Consider the following 19,665-nt stretch of genomic DNA (forward strand, 5'->3'; position numbering starts at 1 on the left):
CCCTGCAGATTGTGGGTGATACGCGCAATGATTTTTTAAAGAAATGCCAAAATGTCTACTTAACTGCTGTATGGTCTGGTTTATGAAGTGTGTGCCGTTGTCACTGTAGATCCTTTCCGGAATGCCGAATCTAGGAATGATTTCTTTAACAAGGACTTTGGCCACGGTTGCTGCGTCTGGATTTTTAGTTGTAAAGGCTTCCACCCATCTGGAAAACATATCTACAGTGACAGACAATACTTCTTATTTTCACATTTATTCAACTCTATGAAATCCATACAGATAGTATGAAATGGATACGGTGGTGTAGGGAAACTCCCTTGCTTGGGTTTTAATGCCCCTTGTGCATGATGTTTATTACAGATGTGGCATAACGAACAAAATTTTTTAGAGTAGTTTGTAAATCCGTACGTCATGAACACTTGGTTCACCAGCTGTACCATCCCCCCTGTTGAGACATGACATTGCCCATGGCTCTTCAAAGCTGCATATCTAAACAAATTAGATGGCAATATTGGTTTCCCTTCTTTAGAGATGTACAGCCCCTTTTTGAGAATTGCTCCTCATTTTGCCCATCTTTGTTTTTCAACTTGCGTAGTAAGTGTCTGCATTGTCTTTAACATTTCTAAGTCTAAAATCTCAGAGGGTTGTAGTTCCTCATTCAAAAGAAATACTTCTGAAGCTGCCTGCTTTGCAGCTGTATCAGCTCTCGCATTACCTTTTGAAATCCTGTCCTGTTGCTTGGTATGAGCTGTGCATTTACAAATAGCTACTTTCTGAGGTAACTGAATAGATTCTAAAAGGTCTAAAATAAACTGTGCATGATTGATTGGTTTGCCAGTAGATGTTATCATTCCTCGATTTTTCCACTGTTGCGCAAAAACATGTACAGTAGAAAAAGCATACTGGCTGTCAGTAAAAATGTTCACACATTTACCCTTTGCTAAGGTACATGCCCGTGTCAAGGCAATCAATTCTGCTGCCTGTGCAGATAAATTGTGTGATAAAGATTTCGCTTCTATAATCTCAATATCAGAAACTACTGCATATCCTACTAGGTTCTGTCCTGCAGGACCCCTTTTGCACGAGCCATCCACGTAGTATGTCACCTAAGCATCATCGAAGGGAACATCCGTAAGGTCTTTTCTAGGCAGTGTCTTTTGTTCAATCACCTGCAGACAGCTGTGTGGTGTGCCATCTGCTGGGGTTGGGAGCAAGGTAGAGGGTTCAAAGTCGTACATCGTTCAATTGTCATATGAGGTTGGCTCAACAATATGGTCATACAGGAAAGATGCCTAGCAGGGGAAAGATATGCTACCTTCTCTTGCAGTAAAATAATTGCAACTGCATGAGGCATTCTCAATGTGAGAGGGTGGAACAAAACTACTGAGGCCGAAGCCTGTACCGCCATTGCAGCTGCAACTACTGTTGTACTCAGTGGGGTAAAGACCGTGCCACTGGGTCCAGTTGTGATGAATAATAAGCAATAGGGCGTTGCTTGTCCCCATGCTGCTGTGTTAACACCGATGTCATATAACCTTGCTTACAATCTACAGTTTGGAAAAAACGTTTATGATAGTTTGGTAATCCAAAAAACTAATGAGGACGCTATTAACGGTTTCAATTTGCAGAAAGCAGATTCTGCTTCTGGTGTCCATTATAACAAATCCTGTGCTGCCATAGGCTTTTTATAAATCAGGTTAATCAACTGTGCAGATTTTAAGGCATAGCTTGGAATTCAACTCTGACAAAAATTAGTTGTACCCAGGAAGGACATAATTTCCTTCTTGGTAGTGGGTTTTGGTGCTTGCAAAATCGCTACTTTTCTGTCCTCATCTAATGTCCTACCTCCCTTGGATATTACATATCCTAGGTATTTAACTTGTTTTTTTCCAAAGCTGCAGTTTATTTTTGTTTACTTTATGTCCTTCAATGGCTAAAAATTGTAATAGCGCTATGGTATCTTCTTTACAATCTTGCTGGGTGGGGGCAGCCAGCAGGATATCGTCAACATAAAGCAAAATCTGGCTATCTCTTGGTGGGGTAAATCCCGCCAAGTTGCTTGACATTTCTTGTGAGAATATTGTTGGACTTTCACAACATCCCTGTGGTAGTTGCGTATATGTATACTTTTTCCCCAGAAATGTGAATGCAAACCAGTACTGGCTGTCAGTATGTATCGGTATCAAGAAGAACGCATTGCTGATATCTACCACAGAAAAATATTTCTGTTGAGGTTTTAAATCATTCAACAGGGTGTGTGGGTCTGGCACCGTAGGTGTCGTTGGTATTACTGCGTCATTTACAGCTTGTAAATCTTGGACCATATGCCACTCTCCATTCGCTTTCTTAACAGGAAATAAGGTTGTGTTACATGGTGAATCAGGAGATTCCACCAGCACCCCTTCCTTAAGTAAAACTGCTGTAATAGGTTTGATTCCTACCTCTGCATCTTTTCTTAAGGGATACTGTCTTTTTTGTGGTCTAAATGCTGACTTTGGTGTAATAGTAACTGGTCCCGCTGTACGAATAAGTCCTACATATGATTTTCCTGTTGACCAGAGATTTTCGGGTATATTCTGTAAGGCATTCTCTTCCTCCTTAAATAGGAGTACTACTCAGCCGTCCTTGCTAGACTGCAAGTGTACAGCTGGGTGGATCTGAGTTATCCAATTCAGCTTCTGCATTTGTATTCCCTGTTTTGACAGTTCTAACTCTGTTTGTTTTTCCCATCTCGTGACTTTCTCTCCTAAGTCTACCCATTTCACATTTTTGTTCTTAGTTAAGCTAACATGTGGTAACCGATTAGATTTGTAAAGTGCAAAGAACTCCTGGGGCAATGAACAGCTGACTACACTGTTCCCTTCTGTGTCCCAGTATGGATTACGTAATATCAATCTGTTTGCACGATTTCTAAACAATTCTTGCTCATATTCCTTATCAGGTCCTGGTGTATTACAATAATACAGAGTATAGTGCAACAAATGCTGTTTATCAATGTCAAGGGAGGGGAACTTGCTGATGGCTATGTTCATCAACTCTTCGGTCACTGTCTCTGAACCAGTCATAACCAAGTCCTGGCTGTACCAATAAAACATTTTACCCTCCGTTTGCACTACAAAGGTGTCAATTTGTCGCTGTGTTTCCATACCCTGCATAGTCGGAACTACTGCTATACCAAATAGCTGCATAAGGTCTCTGCCCAAGAGGTTTACTGGGCATTTTGCAGAAACAATTTTACTTTTCTGGGTCAATCCTGAAACAGGATCAGTTATCACAATATTATGGGAGTGGGGCTCCCGATACAGCTGTCCGTTAGCTGCTTTCACTAATATGTAATCAGGTGACTCTGAGTTCTCTGGCAGTTTGGAGGGATGTATCACGGTCCGTGATGCCCCTGAGTCACACAAGAATCTGACTTCCCTCCCTTCTACCAGGAGTGTAACTTCTGGTTTCGTGTCTGCTAAATAGAGCTCTAAGCTCAATAAAGCCAAATCCAATATTTCATTTTCTTCCCTATCCGTGACTTCTTGCACTTCCTCTATTTCTTCTGTCACATTCTCTACTCCCTCTATCACATACTCATTTGTCCCTTCTCTGCTATCCCCTTCTAGTGTTTCCTGACTATCATATAGCCAGTCCTCACCCTCCTTATCTTCCGTGGTTGCTTTCTTGTTTTTCTTGCAATCCCTTGCCAAGTGTCCCTTCTTACCGCATTTAAAACATTCACCCCTTTTCTTTCGCCCTTCAAAGTCCTCTGATCATTGATCAGATTGTTTGTTTCCCTGGGCATTTCTCTTGCCTCTTTTTCCGGACTGTACTACATAAACTTCTACTCCATCTTCTACAGACAATACTTGGGCTTTCTTTTCTTTTTGCTATTAAAATGCCTTTCGGCATGCCTAGCATATTCAGGCAATGACTGTAACCTGCTTGTACGATGATCTACCATGTCTTTTGTAATAAAACTGCTTATGGGTGCAATACTGCCTTTCAAAAATGCATTCTTTAACTGCTGCTCATATGGGGAATCGTGTGTCTGATCTTCAGGAACCTGCATTCCACAGTGGTTATTAAAACATTCTAACAGTCTGGCATAATATCTGTCAACAGTTTCACCTTCTTGTTGGATGCATTGATTAATGCAAGTCCAGTCTGCCCTAGGCTTCCATTTCTCAGAGATTCGGTCTGTGAGACCTTTCACTCTGTTGTTTAACTCTGCGCTGCTATGTGGGAGGGGCTTGAACACAGCATCACGGGGATTCCAGTCGCCACTAATCATGTGCCAATCTGGCCCCACAATTTGTCTGACTACTTTTTCTACCTCTTCTCCATTTAAACTATAACTCAGCCTCATTCCTTGCAAATCTTCTAAGAACTTTCTAAAATTAACTTTTGGATGGGGAATTCCCTCAGTGGCTTTCCGGATGTCTTCCGGAGTCCAGGGCCTATACGCTAGAATAGTTGGGTCCTGACCTTCTTGCCCTGCCTGAGGATTAGGCACTTCTATAAGTGGGCATATTTCTTCTTCACTCATAGATTGTGAATTTCTACCCATTTGATGTAACTCAATGTCCCCTTTTGAGTTTCCTGCCCGTGTTCGAGACCTGGTCTCGACGGGATCTCTAATGAATGGTTTCGCTTTTGTAGTGTCTCTACTCACAGCGACAGCAGGATATCGTGGGGGTGGACTCACTTGTTCACTTGCCTCATATTCTGGTAAGGGAGGCGGAGGGGCTGACGCTATTACTAAGTCATTGTCTTCCTTGTCTAAAAACATTGCTTTTGAATTATTATTCTTTTGTTCCCTTCGGTTTACTTCCTCAATCCACCTGTGTGCCTGAGGAATTCCTAATTGATGTTGCTTTTTTACCCGACCTTTGAAATCAGTCTTAAGCTGTTTGACAAGTTTGACAAGCGAGGATTTTTCTAGTTTACCATCAAATTCATACTTATTAACCCATTTTGAGTAGTATTTAATATTATCAGCACGCTGTGACTGCATGTATTTCATGTCTTCAGTTAACGGCGGATTTTGGGACCTTTTTGTACAATTCTTACCCATTTTGTTCTACCCTTTTAATCGTTACGTAACTCCTTATTTTTAACGTGGTACCACGAATGTTTTTATAGTCTCTTCAGAATGACTGCCTACCTGCTCTCTTTCCCTGATCTTTGACAAGACAGAAATCTTTTTGTCCCTGACTTGACAGTTTTTCAGATATCTGCTGAAGGTGTTTTCCCCACCTCCCCCTATTTCTGTGTCTTAAGTTGGTATAACTGGTTCATGTGTATATGACTATCTCAAGGATTACTTGCATAAAATTAGACCCTCTTAGTAACAGCCTGCATATCATTGCTGGAACCTTCCTGTGTCCTGACAGAGTGCTCTTCAAACTATCTGGAGATATACAGAGCTAAATATATTTTTCTGGCACTTCAGAGTTGTGTACTGTTAATTGTTGCTTGACTAATTTTATATCATTGCTGGCTGACTTCAGAGTTGTGCACTGTTATTTTTGCTTCACTGTATAGTTTTCAGACCTCTGCTGAAGGTGTTGGTTTTCCCCTACCTACCCTCCTTATTCCTGTCTTGTTGTTTACATTTGGAGGCTTTTGCAGTTGCCCGCCCCCACTGTAGATTTGATCTGGGACACCCCCCCAGTCCCATCTCTTTACCTTCTGCACTTGTTTTTAGTAATTTCTAATTTAATTGCATTTTTTAAACTGTTTCGTCTAACATTGCTACATACTCAAGTGTGCTAGCTTGCACTGCATTTGAATTGTTTTTATTGCTGTTTTAGCTACTTTTCTGTATTAAAAAAAAATCTAAGCCTGTTTCCTACCTTTCCTGTAACTAGTGTAGTCCAGATTCAGATTTGCTGTATCCAGGACTGTATGTAAGCTTCTGTGCCCCCCAAGCTTTCTGTGTTGGAGGGAAGCCTTCTAGCTTATCAGTAGGAGTGGTAAGCACTAGGTAACCTATCTACCACATAAGGAGTGGTTCTGGCCCAGAAATTGTAGTTATTGGCCGATTGGGCAGTTTTTTCATCTCTCCCAACTTTCTGATTTAAAAGCCCGCATTTGCACTTGTTTCCCCCCTTTCCTGTAACTAGTTTATTCCAGATACAGATTCTTAGTTTTAGCACTTGAATTTGCTTATTCGTGATCAGCACTTGTTCAGAATTTGTTGTAAGCACTAAATAACCTACTAATTACTACAGCACTCAACCTTCCTCATTACCTAGAGGAAAACAGTTTTGGTACTCGCTTTCCTCACTTATCTAGAAGAAAATAGTTTTTTATTCAAGCATGTCCAAGGGTCAGCTCCCAGTGTTCTCTCCTGTCTATCTAATGAGTCTGGGCATCTTGGGGCAATGTAGAAATTGCCTCATGTACACAGACAACCCTCTCCTCCTACCACCCAACACTACAACCTCTGAGAGATACACTTATCTAGCCAAACTGGAGATGAAGCTCTCTCCAACCAAGACTGAACTTTGACAGTCAAGAGGAGAAGGTAAACACTTGCACCACACCACACTCATCACATAGTCTCAGTAAATCTACACCACCAAAATCCACACATAGAAACACAGAAACATTTGCGGAGGCTCTCAATAATAATCTGCTCAAGCAACAGAGGCCTCCAAAGCAGAAATTCAAGCAACCTCTAACACAACCCAAATGACACATATCCCGCAGACTCAGTGTGCCACTCAACCACAGCCAATAAGGCAAAACAACGTACCCAAAACACTAGTCATAGGTGACTCTGTAGTCAGGCACACTGATGTCCCACTCACCAGGCTAAACAAGGAGAAGGTTACCGTCAGCTGCCTGTCAGGTGCCAGGATCCGCCACATAACCCATGCACTTAGGTCACTCCACAACAAGTACAAATATGACTCTGTCATTGTCCATGTTGGTGTGAACGACCTGAGACATACCTCCCTGGACTACATGAAAAGAGACATGGAAGAGTTCTCTGACCTTGTAGCCCAGGCAGGTATGACCCTAGCCCTGAGTAGCATTCTGCCATCACCCAGAATGATACCGCAGTACAAGGACAAAATTATTGACTTCAACAATTGGCTAAGCTTCTGGTGTCATTCTAAAGGGATCCAGTATCTGTCTGCCTGGAATGACATGGTCGACAGACCATGATGCTTTGCCAGAAATGGCCTGAACCTGTCACCCCTGGGATTCTGGATACTGGCTAAGGTTCTTGCTGCCCCTATAGTGCCTTTTTTAGGCAAGGTTCAAATGACAAATTCACCACCGTAACAGGAACAGGCAAGCAAAAACTGAGGGTGATGCTACTCAATGCTAGAAGTCTAAATCTCAATATGCATTCACTCAAGGCAGTCCTTAAAATGGAGAACATCGATATCTGTGCAGTGACTGAGACCTGGTTCAAGGCTCCAGAGAGCACCCCTGCACTACCAGGCTATAACTCATACCACACTTTTCGGCCATGTAACCTGGACCGGAGCACCAAAGGTGGAGGTGTGTCCATATTCATTAAGGCTAGCCACACCTCCAGGCTAGTTGCTCAGCATAATGCAACCAAGGTTATCCAAGTGCAACTAACTCTGGGCAAAACTGCAATCCAAATTGTAGCTTGTTACAGATCCCCCACCATGCCCCAGGATTCCCACTCCTCTTTTCTTGATGTACTGGAAAATATTAGGGTTCAACCAAACTCTCTAATAATGGGCGATTTCAACTACCCCACCATTAACTGGGAAAACTGTTCATGTGCCATCTCCTTCACTGAACGCTTTCTGGAATTCATAAACTCCAATGCCCTGGATCAACTTATCCACACCCCCCCACCAGGGGCAACAATATCCTAGATCTAGTCATTACCAACATGAATGACCAGTGTTCCACACCTGATGTCAACGCCTCATTGGTCCAATCCGACCATAAGCTAATTACTCTAGATATCCCCCACCCCCCATTAAGGAAACCACAGTAAAATATTTCTCCAAAGCCAACTTCATGCTTCTTAAGACAGAAGTGGTGAATTTCATGACACCCATGCAGATGGACAAAACATTTATGACTACTGAATCCTACACAATTGCACTTTATAAGCACTTACATGAGTGCATGGATCATGCTATCCCAAACAGAACCAAGATGCTATCCTCCAAAAAAAGGAAGCCAATCTGGTGGTCCCCTGCCATAAACAAACTGTACAACAGAAGGAAGAAACTGTTGCAAAAGAGAGTAAAATCCCATGAGTGAAGGAGCTCCCTGGTCAGCCTCAGTAAGAAGCTGCGATCCCTGATAAAATCCTCCAAAGCTAGTTACGAAAACAAAATCACCACTGATTCTAAAGACAACCACAAAGCATTCTACAGCTATGTCAATAATCTCAATGGCAACACTCAGATCTGCTCTAAGTTACAGCACAATGGCACTACATATACAGACCCAACTGATACTGCCAACATCCTGGCAGATAGGTTCAGTGCTATCTTTACCCCCCTCTCACCCCCTAAAGAGCCCATCTCTATACCGGAAGAATGCAAGTTCCTGTAATCATGGCCGCACAGGTAAAAAACACACTCTCTAAAGCCAAGAACACAGCATCCATGGGACCGGACAACATCCCAGGATGCATTCTACATGAACTACAGAATGAACTGGCACCCCACCCAAGTACCATGTTCAATCATAGCCTCACCTCAGGCTTTGTGCCCACTGAATGGCGCACAGTGATGGCTATCCCACTCCACAAGGGGGAAGCCACCACGGACCCCAGGAACTACCGCCCCATTAGCCTGACGAGCCTGGTCTGCAAGGCCATGTAACGTATCATCATGGAACTTATAAACAAAGACATTGGTAATCTCCAAACTCTGGACACCACCCAGTTCGGGTTTGTAAAAGGCAAGTCATGTCTCCTAAACCTGATAGACTTTTTTGAAGCAGTCACCAAAGCCGTAGACAAGGGTAAGGTGGTTCACACAGCCTATCTAGATCTTGCAAAGGCTTTCAACACCATCCCCCACTCTGGAATTATAGATAAACTCACTAAACTAGGTATAAATCCCTTTGTCACAAGATGGGTTGCCAACTGGCTCACTGACAGAACCCACACTGTGAAAGTAGCAGACTCCAAATCCGACTTCAGACCAGTGACAAGTGGACTACCACAGGGTTCAGACCTGGGTCCTCTCCTGTTTGGTGTCTACTTCTCTGAAGTACAGGCTAACACAGGAGATCTTTAGCTAACGAAGTTCACAGATACCTGCAATGTAGGAGCCATAATCGAAACCCCTAACGATGTGGACATCCTACAAAAGGGCATCACTGAGACAGATGCTTGGTGTCAAAGCCATGGCCTCAAGCTCATTGCCAAAAAGTGCGTTGTCATCCACTTTGGTAAAAACTCTGCACCCATGAACTACAACATAGGTGGCAGTATACTTAACACCGAAAGTGTGATAAGAGACCTTGGGAAACAGGTGGATAGTAGTCTCTCCTTCGATAATCACATCACCACAGTAGTCAGGAAATCCTTCTGTGTGGTACACCTCATCACAAAAGGTTTCTCATCCAGAAAAAAGAGGTCATTGTTCCCCTCTACTCATCACTCATTAGACCCATTATAGAGTACAACGCTCCTTTTGGTCTGTACCTCACAAGACATCTACAACAACTGGAAAGGCTGCAGAAATACCTTGCAAAGAGGATTACTGGCCTCAAACAGATGCCCTATACAGACTGTCTCAAAAATCTCCAGCTTTACTCCATCGCATATAGCCTACTCAGAGTTGATCTCTGCCTAACATACAAACCCAGACCTGCTGGACATGCTCCACTTAAAGAAGCCCCAATCCCTCCAAGCTACACGCTCTAGGGACCTAAACCTTGTCACCACAATAAACAGAACATGCATGAGGGATATATTCATGTGCCAGAGTCTTCCCATACTCTGGAATAAACTACCTATCTATATCAAACAAAGCTCTTCATTAGTACTCTGCAAAAAAATCTTGATGATTGGATGGGAAATAGGAAATTCACCCTGGTGTTCACTTCTCTGGCTCTGCCTGACAGTGGCAGAGGAAAATAATTTTCTTGGGTGGCAAAAGCCAGGGTACCTTTTTGGCTGGGATTGTATAGGCCCTAGGGCCGATAGCCTAGTACCTACCTATGAACCTATGAAAATGGTGCATATTGCCTACCTGGACGTGGATAAGGCATTCAGTGCAATACAATTTTCCACTTGAGTCTAGCTGACAAACTCACAGAACTGGGCATAAATCCCTACATAATTTGCTGGATTGCCAGCTGGCAAGGAAGCCAGGATTGGTGAGAATGCCTCCACTAAGATCCCAGTCACTTGATGGGTGCCTCAGGGCTCCATGCTAGGATTGCTGTTATTTGGCATCTGCTTCTCAGAGTTAAAGGCTAATGTCAAAGACCTTTGGCTGACCAAGTTCACAGATGACTGGAAACTAGGAGCTATCATAGATTCCTGCCTTGACACAAACATCTTGTAAGAGGGTTTAACACAGACAAATGACTGGTGCCAAGGTCACAGATTAAAATTCAATGCTAAGAAATGCATTATATTGCCTTTTGGGAAAACCACCACCCCAGCTATTTACTCCATCGATAAGACATCCCTAAGAGGTAACCTGGTAGTCAGGGATCTGGAAACACATGTAGACAGTAATCTGGCCTTTGACCAACATGTGGCCAAGACAGTAAGAAAATCTTTGTTTCACCCAGCTTGTAAGTAAATGCATGGAATCCAGGTCCAGTGAAGAAGTGGCACTTTATTCAGCCCTGTTCAGACCCATCATTGAGTGTAATGCCACATTGGTATGTATCAGACCAGACATATGCAGCAAATGGAATGCCTACAAAGGTTTCTTACCAGGAGAATCCAAGGTATAAATAGATTTTACTTATAAGGATCTTATTAAAATGCTATCTCTATACTAAGTCTCTTCCAGGTTACTGAGAGGCAACCTATGCCTGGCATACAAGCCATTCTTGGCTCCTGCTCTGATGGACCATTTGCACATCAACAAAATAAATAGCATCAGAACCACTAGATCCAAGGATTTAAATGTTGCTTACAACATTAATAGGACATTTTGGTGAGACAGATATGTGTCTCAGAGGATTCCCATATTCTGGAACAGGTTCCCCATCCATGTGAAGCAGAGTCCATCCCTAACCCTATTTAAGTGTAACCTTGACCAATGGATGGGAAATCCGAAATTAACTATAGGTCTGGCCCAGTATCTCTGATAGAGAGATACAGACAGTAGCTATGGCCAAACTAAAGTATACCCCCCACATATCCCCCTCCTAATAAATACCCATGATAAATAGAGACACAACTGAGTTGGGTTGTGCAGCTAGGTTTATAAAGACCCTGGTGGTCATTAGCCTAATATATACCTATGAAACTATGAACCTATGAGAAGTGATCAGACTCATTTTCAAGCTTTCTGTGACTCCTTGTAGCAATAGTAGTAACGGACTTGATAGTGTGCAGCCTCCATCATTTGACTCTGGGTGTCTCATAGAACAGTCAGCTGGAAAGAAGAGTTTGAAAGCTGCTACTCAGTTCCACTCTTCCAAATCTGTGGAGGTTAATCAAACAAATCCATAGTTGTGTGCAAGTACAGGTCTTCTTTGAAGGGAACGCCATTGCAGAAGTCACATAGCCGAGTAATGTAGCAAATTGAAAGATGATATTTCAGACAAAGGTATATCAGTTTGTCTGTTCTATCTAATGGGTCTTAGCATATCATAGCAAATGGGGGGATAAAGCTGTTTCAGGAATTCTAAACATGTAATTAGTAACACTGTCTGCATTTTTCCCCCACAGCTTTCACCTCTGTATGATCTCGTTAAGGAAGTACCATGTGCCTCAGTAAAGAGGCATTACTTGAAACAGGCAATTGAGGAGTATATCAGTGAAAATGATCCATGCAGATGCAAACCCTGCCAGAACGGAGCTAAAACAATGGTGATTGGAACCCAATGTTTCTGTTTATGCAAACCTTATACATTTGGACCAGCCTGTCAATATGGAACTCTTGTTGAAGATCAACCAGGTTTGCATTTATACTCCTACACTTAACCACTGTGCCAGGCAGTTTTGTCTTTATTTTGTTATACCTTTTATTATTTAAACTAGAAAACTTTACATCAGTCAGCTTTACCTTTATTGTCTTATACATCTGGCTTTTTACTTTATTATCTTCTAAAGATATTTCTAACTACCGACCAATTGCTATCCTGCCTCCCATAGCAAAAATCCTTGAAAAATGTATACACCAACAACTTATGTTCCATCTTACTACTAACAGTCTACTATCCGGTTCTCAGCATGGTTTCAAACCTAAACATAGTACTAACACAGCTCTAATAATCTTCACTGATATTATTCATCACCTCAAAAATGAAGGCCAGATTGTCTGCACAAGTTTTCTGGATATGTCAAAAGCCTTTGACACCTTATTCCACCAATTGCTACCCAACAAACTTGCAACTTATTATCTAAGTTCATTATCCCTTACATAGTTACACAGTTATCTGTCTAACCAAAACATGCTATAAAATGGGAGAACAAACTCTCCCCTCTACTACCAGTAACCACTAAAGTACCTCAAGGTTCCATACTTGGTCCCCTCCTTTTTGTCTTATTTACCAACAACCTACATTCTGCCACCCAACTTGCCACAGTTATCCAATACGCAGATGACTCCTCTCTTATCTGCTCAGCCTTTTCCATGCAAGATCTGAAACAAAAAATGCCAAAAGCTTTCCTTGACATTGAAAATTACCTCTACAACCATCAACTCATTTTAAATCCAAACAAAACAAAATTAATGATTTTCACAAACACATCATCAAAACGCAGCTCTCTACCTCTCTGTATTCATTCCTCTAATGGCACCAAGATTGAACCTACAAATGAAACCAAGCTCCTAGGAGTTATTATAGATAATAAATTAAAATTTGACAAACACATCTCACTGTCAATCAAGAAAGTTCACACAAAACTTGGAGCTCTATATAGGGCCAAACCATACTTCACAAACCAAGCCAGACTAGCCACAGCAAGATCTCATTTACTTTCTGCACTAGTCTACTGCTCGCAAGTCTTCGATAATTTACGTAAGACTGACATTAATTACCTAGAGTCCTGCTATAATAAAATTGCTAAGTATGCCACCAGTCAACCCCACCAAACCCATCATTGTTCCGTTCTTCAACTACTTAACTGGTTGGAATTACCAAACCTATTAAAACTAAACCAACTTAATTTTACCCACAAAATAATGCATTACCGCAGCAATTCCCTGCACTCTCATCCCTGGTTCAACCAAACTTTAACTGTAGATCTCTTAGATCTTCTGACAGACTAATACTTAAAGTTACCCAGTCTCATGAGTATCATGGTGACTCCCTGTACTCCCATAAAATACCTAAAGTCTGGAATGCTCTTCCTCAGCACATCAAAAACAACCCCAACTTATCCTCATTTAAAAAAAGCCTAAGAGTTTATCTCAATAGCAAATGGCTCTGCTCCTGTTATGCGCCTGGCTAGTTAGTTCTTTCCTGTTATTTCACATCCTTCTTTCTCTTATACCTTTTTTTTTTCTCTTTTAAGCGACTAATGCTTTAAACCTTGCTGTTTTCCTTTTTCCAGACGGACAGAGCTCTATTTCTGCTGGAACTTGTGCATTTCTATTTTGCTGTTAATATGTGTCTTAATGACTATTTCTCCCATATATAAATATGTTTTTTTATCTGTTTTAGTTAATTTTTTTGTAAATGTTAACTGATTGCACTGTTCTGGAGAGTTTCTCCCTGGGTCTCCGCTGAAAATGGGCTTCTTACCCAGTCGGACACTAATGGTTAACAAATGTAAATAAATAAAATATGTATTTTATTTTACATTTGTTAACCGGGAAAGTCTGACATGGAACGAGCCAATTTTCATGAAACGCCTGGGTTGAAACACTCCAGACGCATGTCTTTGTAACGTGGGAGGAAACCGGAGCACCCAGAGGATACCCACAGAAACGCAGGGAGGCCATGCAGACTCCACACAGAAGGCACCCCAGCTGATAATTGAACCAAAGAACCTCTTACTATGAGGTGACAACGTTACCGCTGCAGCATCTGTTTTGAGTCTGTCAGGGCATTAGTACAACTTCATTTTGTATGTAAAACTGTCAGGCCTCAACATCAAATGTTGACAGTTTTCCATTTATGGTTTATGTGCTGGGACAGTTGTTTTTCTAGTAATCATTCCCAAGTGTACAACTCACAGTTGATTGGCTTTCAGCGAATAAAGCTCAACCATTTAAAAGCTATGTCTCAAACTTTCTCCCCGTTTACACCAATAGTAAAGGTGAGTATGGGACATACCTCTGCATGAGTAATAGCATAGCCAGTTCTGAAGATTTGATGGGTTGAGTTTTAATTAGTTTGTTTTGATCAGCTGCAGTTTGACAAACTACAATTTTAACATTCAACAGTTACTTGATAGGACATTGGATTGAATGGTCTCTGGTATGTCAACACTAACATTAATTTGAGTGTGCCCTATTCTGTTTAAACGAGCCTCACCATAGCCACATCTGTCTATCAATAACCAACAAACTACTACTGAAATGACTGAAATTATGGCTTATTGATGAAAAAGATGATGTCCAAAAAATTATGGTTGTTACAAAAATATTCGCCAGTGATTTCATAAGTTTCCAATTAAATTTTATAACTGTGGCAATTTTTAAGAGGTAACGTATGATATGATACCTTTCTTGAGAATTAACCGATACCCCTGGTGAGTTGTGAGGCATAAGGTGAGATTCTTGAGGATAATCTACAAAATGAGGTAAGTAAGCAACAAATGAGTAAAATAATTACCTTATTAGAAGTGAGTTAATTGTGAAAGGAGAAAAGGAGAAAAAAGGTTGTGTTCAAATGGAAGTGGAATGCTTAAAAAATAAATCCATACATGATTTTGGCTTCTCCCACTATTTTATCTTGATCAGGCAGCTATGAGATCAGGAATGGTGCCATGACTATGTTGTGTACGACCAGACCAAATTAGAAAATGATTACTGTGTGGCTGGAAGCACACTCTGTTTGTGAACAGAGCAGTACTATCTGATAGAAAAATATACATCAAATCCTGCATATTTTAATTTCAAATTGTTTTTGTTACTTCTGCACAGTCAGAAGAGGGGCATCTTATCATAATGTTGTTAATCTGAGGAGATGAAGAGATATGAAATATGTCCTAGAAAAATAATCTTCACTTTTTATTTTATTAGCTTGCAGTTGCTAAGACTTGTTAGAGTCAGCCAAGGGGGTACCATTTCAGAAAGACTTATTCTTGAGGGACAGTCTGCGTGTGAAAGAGGCCAAAACACTTATCTGAAATGAGTAATTATTTCTTTTTATTTATGGCCAAGTCATGTGACTTTTTCCTGTAAAGAGGGGTGTATTATTTTCAGAAGATACCTATCTTGGATGGGGGAGATAAAATACTTCCCAGGCAAGCAAGGAACAGACTGTATATGAAAGAAGCTGGAATATTTCCTCCAGTCAAAACATATCTTTTATTGATAAATAGTTTTTCTGGTTTAATGAAAGTGAATGTACCTAATCGTCAATGGCAAACACTGGGAAGACTGTAAAAAAGAAGATGAAATGCTTCTCTAAAAATAATAGTGACATATTTTTATTTGTAAACAATTCCTGTGATTTGTCATCATCAGGGCAGATATAAGGGGTCTATTTGAAGGAATGTGTGTGTGTGTGTGTGTGTGTGTGTGTGTGTGTGTGTGTGTGTGTGTGTGTGTGTGTGTGTGTGTGTGCGTGCTTAACAAGCTAATCTTCTGTTAATAGTTTCTCAGAACTTTTATATTTAAACAAATTCTTTCTTGTGACAGTTAGAGTATCCTTATAAAAAGCTGTTGTTTAGGGGTACCATATGGGAAAGGAAATTAATACTGTCCACCTAAAGTATTTTGTAAAATCATTGAAAACATAATCCCTGCATTGTTTTCTCAAATGTTACTTCATTATGATAGTTTGGCACCATGTTTATTGTATTTCTATTCATTACAATATGACATTTTACAAATCTCCATTAGATTTTGGTTCATAATATAAGTGCATATTGCATTTTCTAAAGGGAATATACAAAATACATCAAAAACTTAAATCTGCTGTTATTTTTTTTTTTTATCATAAATTTTTATTTATTTTATTTTATTTTCAGTTTGATGACTAGGGAGGTCCACTGGGCTCAAGGAGTCCATTTTCAGTGGAGGCCCGGGGAGAAAAACACCACAAACATAGCAGACATAGTAACAATTAAACAATTAGTACAAATCATGTAGTAAAACATAAGCACAGTAGAATATCAACCTAGTATAGTATACAGTGCATATTTACATGTAAATACAATTAGATATTTACATGTAAATACAATTAGAGGTCGATAATACAGAGTCACCATTATACTGAGGTTTTAAATCTTCTGAGAATGCTATGAAAGAAACATTTGTAAGAAAACAGTAAATATGATTGAACTCCTATCGGGTAAGGTGAAAGGTAGTTTTTGTATATGTATGTATTCATGTATTAGGCAGGATTAGTTAGGTAGAGTGCAAGTGCATTTCCTGTTATTGGAGAGGTAGGAACTGAGCTGGGTTTTGAAGTGATCAAAGTTTTGAGGAATTCCTAGAGAGGGAGGTAGAGAGTTCCATTTTTTGGCTAACGAAAAGGATAAGAGAAGCTGACCTGAGGGACGGTTTGGTTTGTATACAGAAATGAGATTTTGGTGAGCAGATCTTAGAGTTCTGTTCTGGGTATATAGTGGTAAGATATTAGTTAGTGCAGGGCACTTAATGGGTTTAAAAATGAGTTTGTGGGCTGTAGTGATTTGGAGGTAGTCCAGGTAGTTGAGAAGTTCTAGCCATTGCAGTAGGTGGAGAGGTATGCAGTGGTGGGTAGAGTACTTGGACTTGGTGGCAAACTTTGAGATTTTGTTGTAACAGGATTCTAGTTTAGAGGAGATAGAGGGAGATAGGTTGATTAGTAGAGGGGCACCATACATCAGAGATGGTAGTAAGTAGGTAGTGGCGAGGGTCTGTCTTGTGGAAGGGGATAGAAAATGGGAGTTCCTGTACAGCATGCCAAGTTTCTGATGTGTTTTCTTAATGTTTAGCTGAATATGGGTGTCAAATTTGAGATGCTCATTAATAGTGACCCCAAGAAGTTTAGCAAAAGGAACAACTTCAATAGTGGAGTTAGCATGGCTGATAATTTTGAAGGAGGTTTTGTCAAGAGGGTGAAATTTAGAGGGAGAGAATAGTAAAATTTTAGATTTGTTGGCATTTAGAGACAGGTGGTTTTGAAGCATCCAGTTCTCAGTGGTGGAAAAAGCAGTTTTTGTTTGGAGTACTTGGAGGTTAGAAGCAGAGCAGACTAGAGTTGAGTCGTTTGCGTATTGGACTATCTTGGTGTTAGTAATAGCTGTGTGGAAGTAATTAATAAAGATATTAAATAGCATTGGACTGAGTATAGATTCTTGGGGGACACCGGTTAGGGGTTGGGAGGAAGGTTGAGGTGCCAGTTCTCCATTTTACAGCCTGAGATCAGTCAGAGAGGTAGCTGCTGAACCAGGCATGGGTGTTGTGTGAGAGATTAAGATTAGCAAGGTGGTTTAGAAGATGGAAATGGGAGACAGTATCAAAAGCCTTGGAGAGGTCAAGGAGGACTGTGGATACAAGTTCTCCAGAGTCATGGGCATGGTCTACTATGTGTATGGCTGTCATTTGTGACTAGATGCATTTTTAGAATTATCAGTATCACTTCCTAAGCCCCACATGATCTGGTACCGATATGCAAGTATGTGGCTGCTCGGAACGGCAAGATAGTTAGTGGGCAAGGTCTCAACTTAATGATTGTATTATGAGTTACTCTACCTGAGGAAATCAGCCTTTCGTGCCTATACCTAGTTGCATAAGATGCATAGATGTTACTATCCCAGGCCTTGCACTGGCCAAAAACATAGTGCTGACTTTCTGTTAAGGCTCACTTTACAAATATTAGAGCCTGCCACACTGAAATTTCATAACAACGTATCTATAACTAAACTTGTAGTATTTGTTTCAAGACAACAGACATGGTATGCCACCATCCAACAGTGATTATGAATTGTTCACTTCCTTGGACAGCACATGGAATCACTACCATTGGCAAATCTTTCTTGTGGGTCATGCAGAAGAGTCTGTTGTCATTGCTGCTGCCATAACATTAACAGGGATTCCTGATCATGCTTTATTTCCAAACAGCGCAGTTCTTTGTCTTCAGAGATGGGATCAGGGCTGAAAAAGGCATTTTCTCTCTCCATCTTCATCTGAGAGAATTGCTAAGAGAAGAAATTCATTGTCATTTATTGACCCACAGAGTGTATCCTGTCCAGTCCACTGAGATGATCCCCAGCTTCTGTCAGGAGCTTCCATATTGGTCATGTTCCTTGTCTTCTTTTTCCCTGGTGATACGCTTTTGGTGTTTGGGAAGCTAATCAGTTTGTGTTTAAAATCTGCAGTAGATTATTCTAGCTTTTATGGAGTGCTGGCCAGCATTGAATTCTTATAAAAAAATGGTTAGCCTCATTACAGTAGGTAGACAGCAGCTTTTGAGCTCTTTTTTGAACCCACAGCACCACCAGAAAACATAGCTGTACTTTGCATCCCAGCTCTCTGTATCTTTTTAGAGCTCAGATAAAGATTTTTCTTTTGTTATAAAGTGATGTATAGTAGTCCGGAGCAAATCATACCATGTGTCCAGCAATTTGGTATTTAACTTCCAGCTCCCTGGCTTTTTATAAGGTATCATCTCTATTATTATAGTTTAAAAATGTATGCTGAAATGATGGTGTGAGCTGATGGGCATTCTTATTATAACCTGTGGGCTCTCCCAATGTGTGGGGGTACCCTGCAATTCAGAAAAGTTGACAGTTTGTTCCTAATCCATATTACATGACTTTCTCCATTTTCTTGTTTAGGCAGGCCAAGGACTCTTTAAGTTGTTCTGGTGAGAGTGATTTTTTCAGGTCACTGATTTTTGATTTCTAATGTTTTATACTAGTCTGTAATGTCTGTTATTTGGCGGACTTGGACATGTAGGAGACTGTGCTGTTCCAGTAGCTGTCCATCTTCTAATGTAGTGCATTTACCTCTGATCTGGTCTCTTCTTCACTGGGTTTTAATTGTTTTATGTCTCTCTGAATATTGTGCAGCAACAAAGTCAGAGATGCAAGAGAAGTATGTCACAGACTGAAATCCAGGCTATTCTCTGCTGACACTTTGGAAGCTTTAGACTTGGCTTTTTCATGCGCATCTTCCACCACACTCAGCATGCAGTTTGCAACCTTGGGAGATATAGAATTTAACAAGTAGTCAAAAAGGCTATCACTGCTTACTGTGTATTAACAAGAGCCAGAAGGTCTAATCTGAAATTTTTAAGCTTGAAGATCAGGCAGCAGTGTTAAGTATTAATATTTAAACACCGCTATTACGGAGCTCTCAGTTGTGTATCTAGTCTTGTTGTGTCCCTGATTGTGCTGCCACTTTTTTTTCTTACTAA

The 19,665-nt window shown here is 40.7% G+C and overlaps 1 protein-coding gene across 1 annotated transcript in view; it reads left to right on the forward strand.

Annotated features, from left to right (window-relative positions):
- C7 (complement C7) overlaps positions 1-19,665 on the forward strand; it is a 708,293-nt gene that overhangs the window by 392,279 nt on the left and 296,349 nt on the right. Inside the window, exon 11 of the mRNA XM_044069786.1 lies at positions 11,870-12,098. Within this exon, the coding sequence (XP_043925721.1) occupies positions 11,870-12,098 (229 nt within the window). The remainder of the gene's footprint in view (positions 1-11,869; positions 12,099-19,665) is intronic.

The sequence above is a fragment of the Protopterus annectens genome, chromosome 1.part0 (genome assembly GCF_019279795.1).
Source record: "Protopterus annectens isolate FY-2018-M chromosome 1.part0, PAN1.0, whole genome shotgun sequence".
NCBI lineage: Eukaryota > Metazoa > Chordata > Ceratodontiformes > Protopteridae > Protopterus > Protopterus annectens.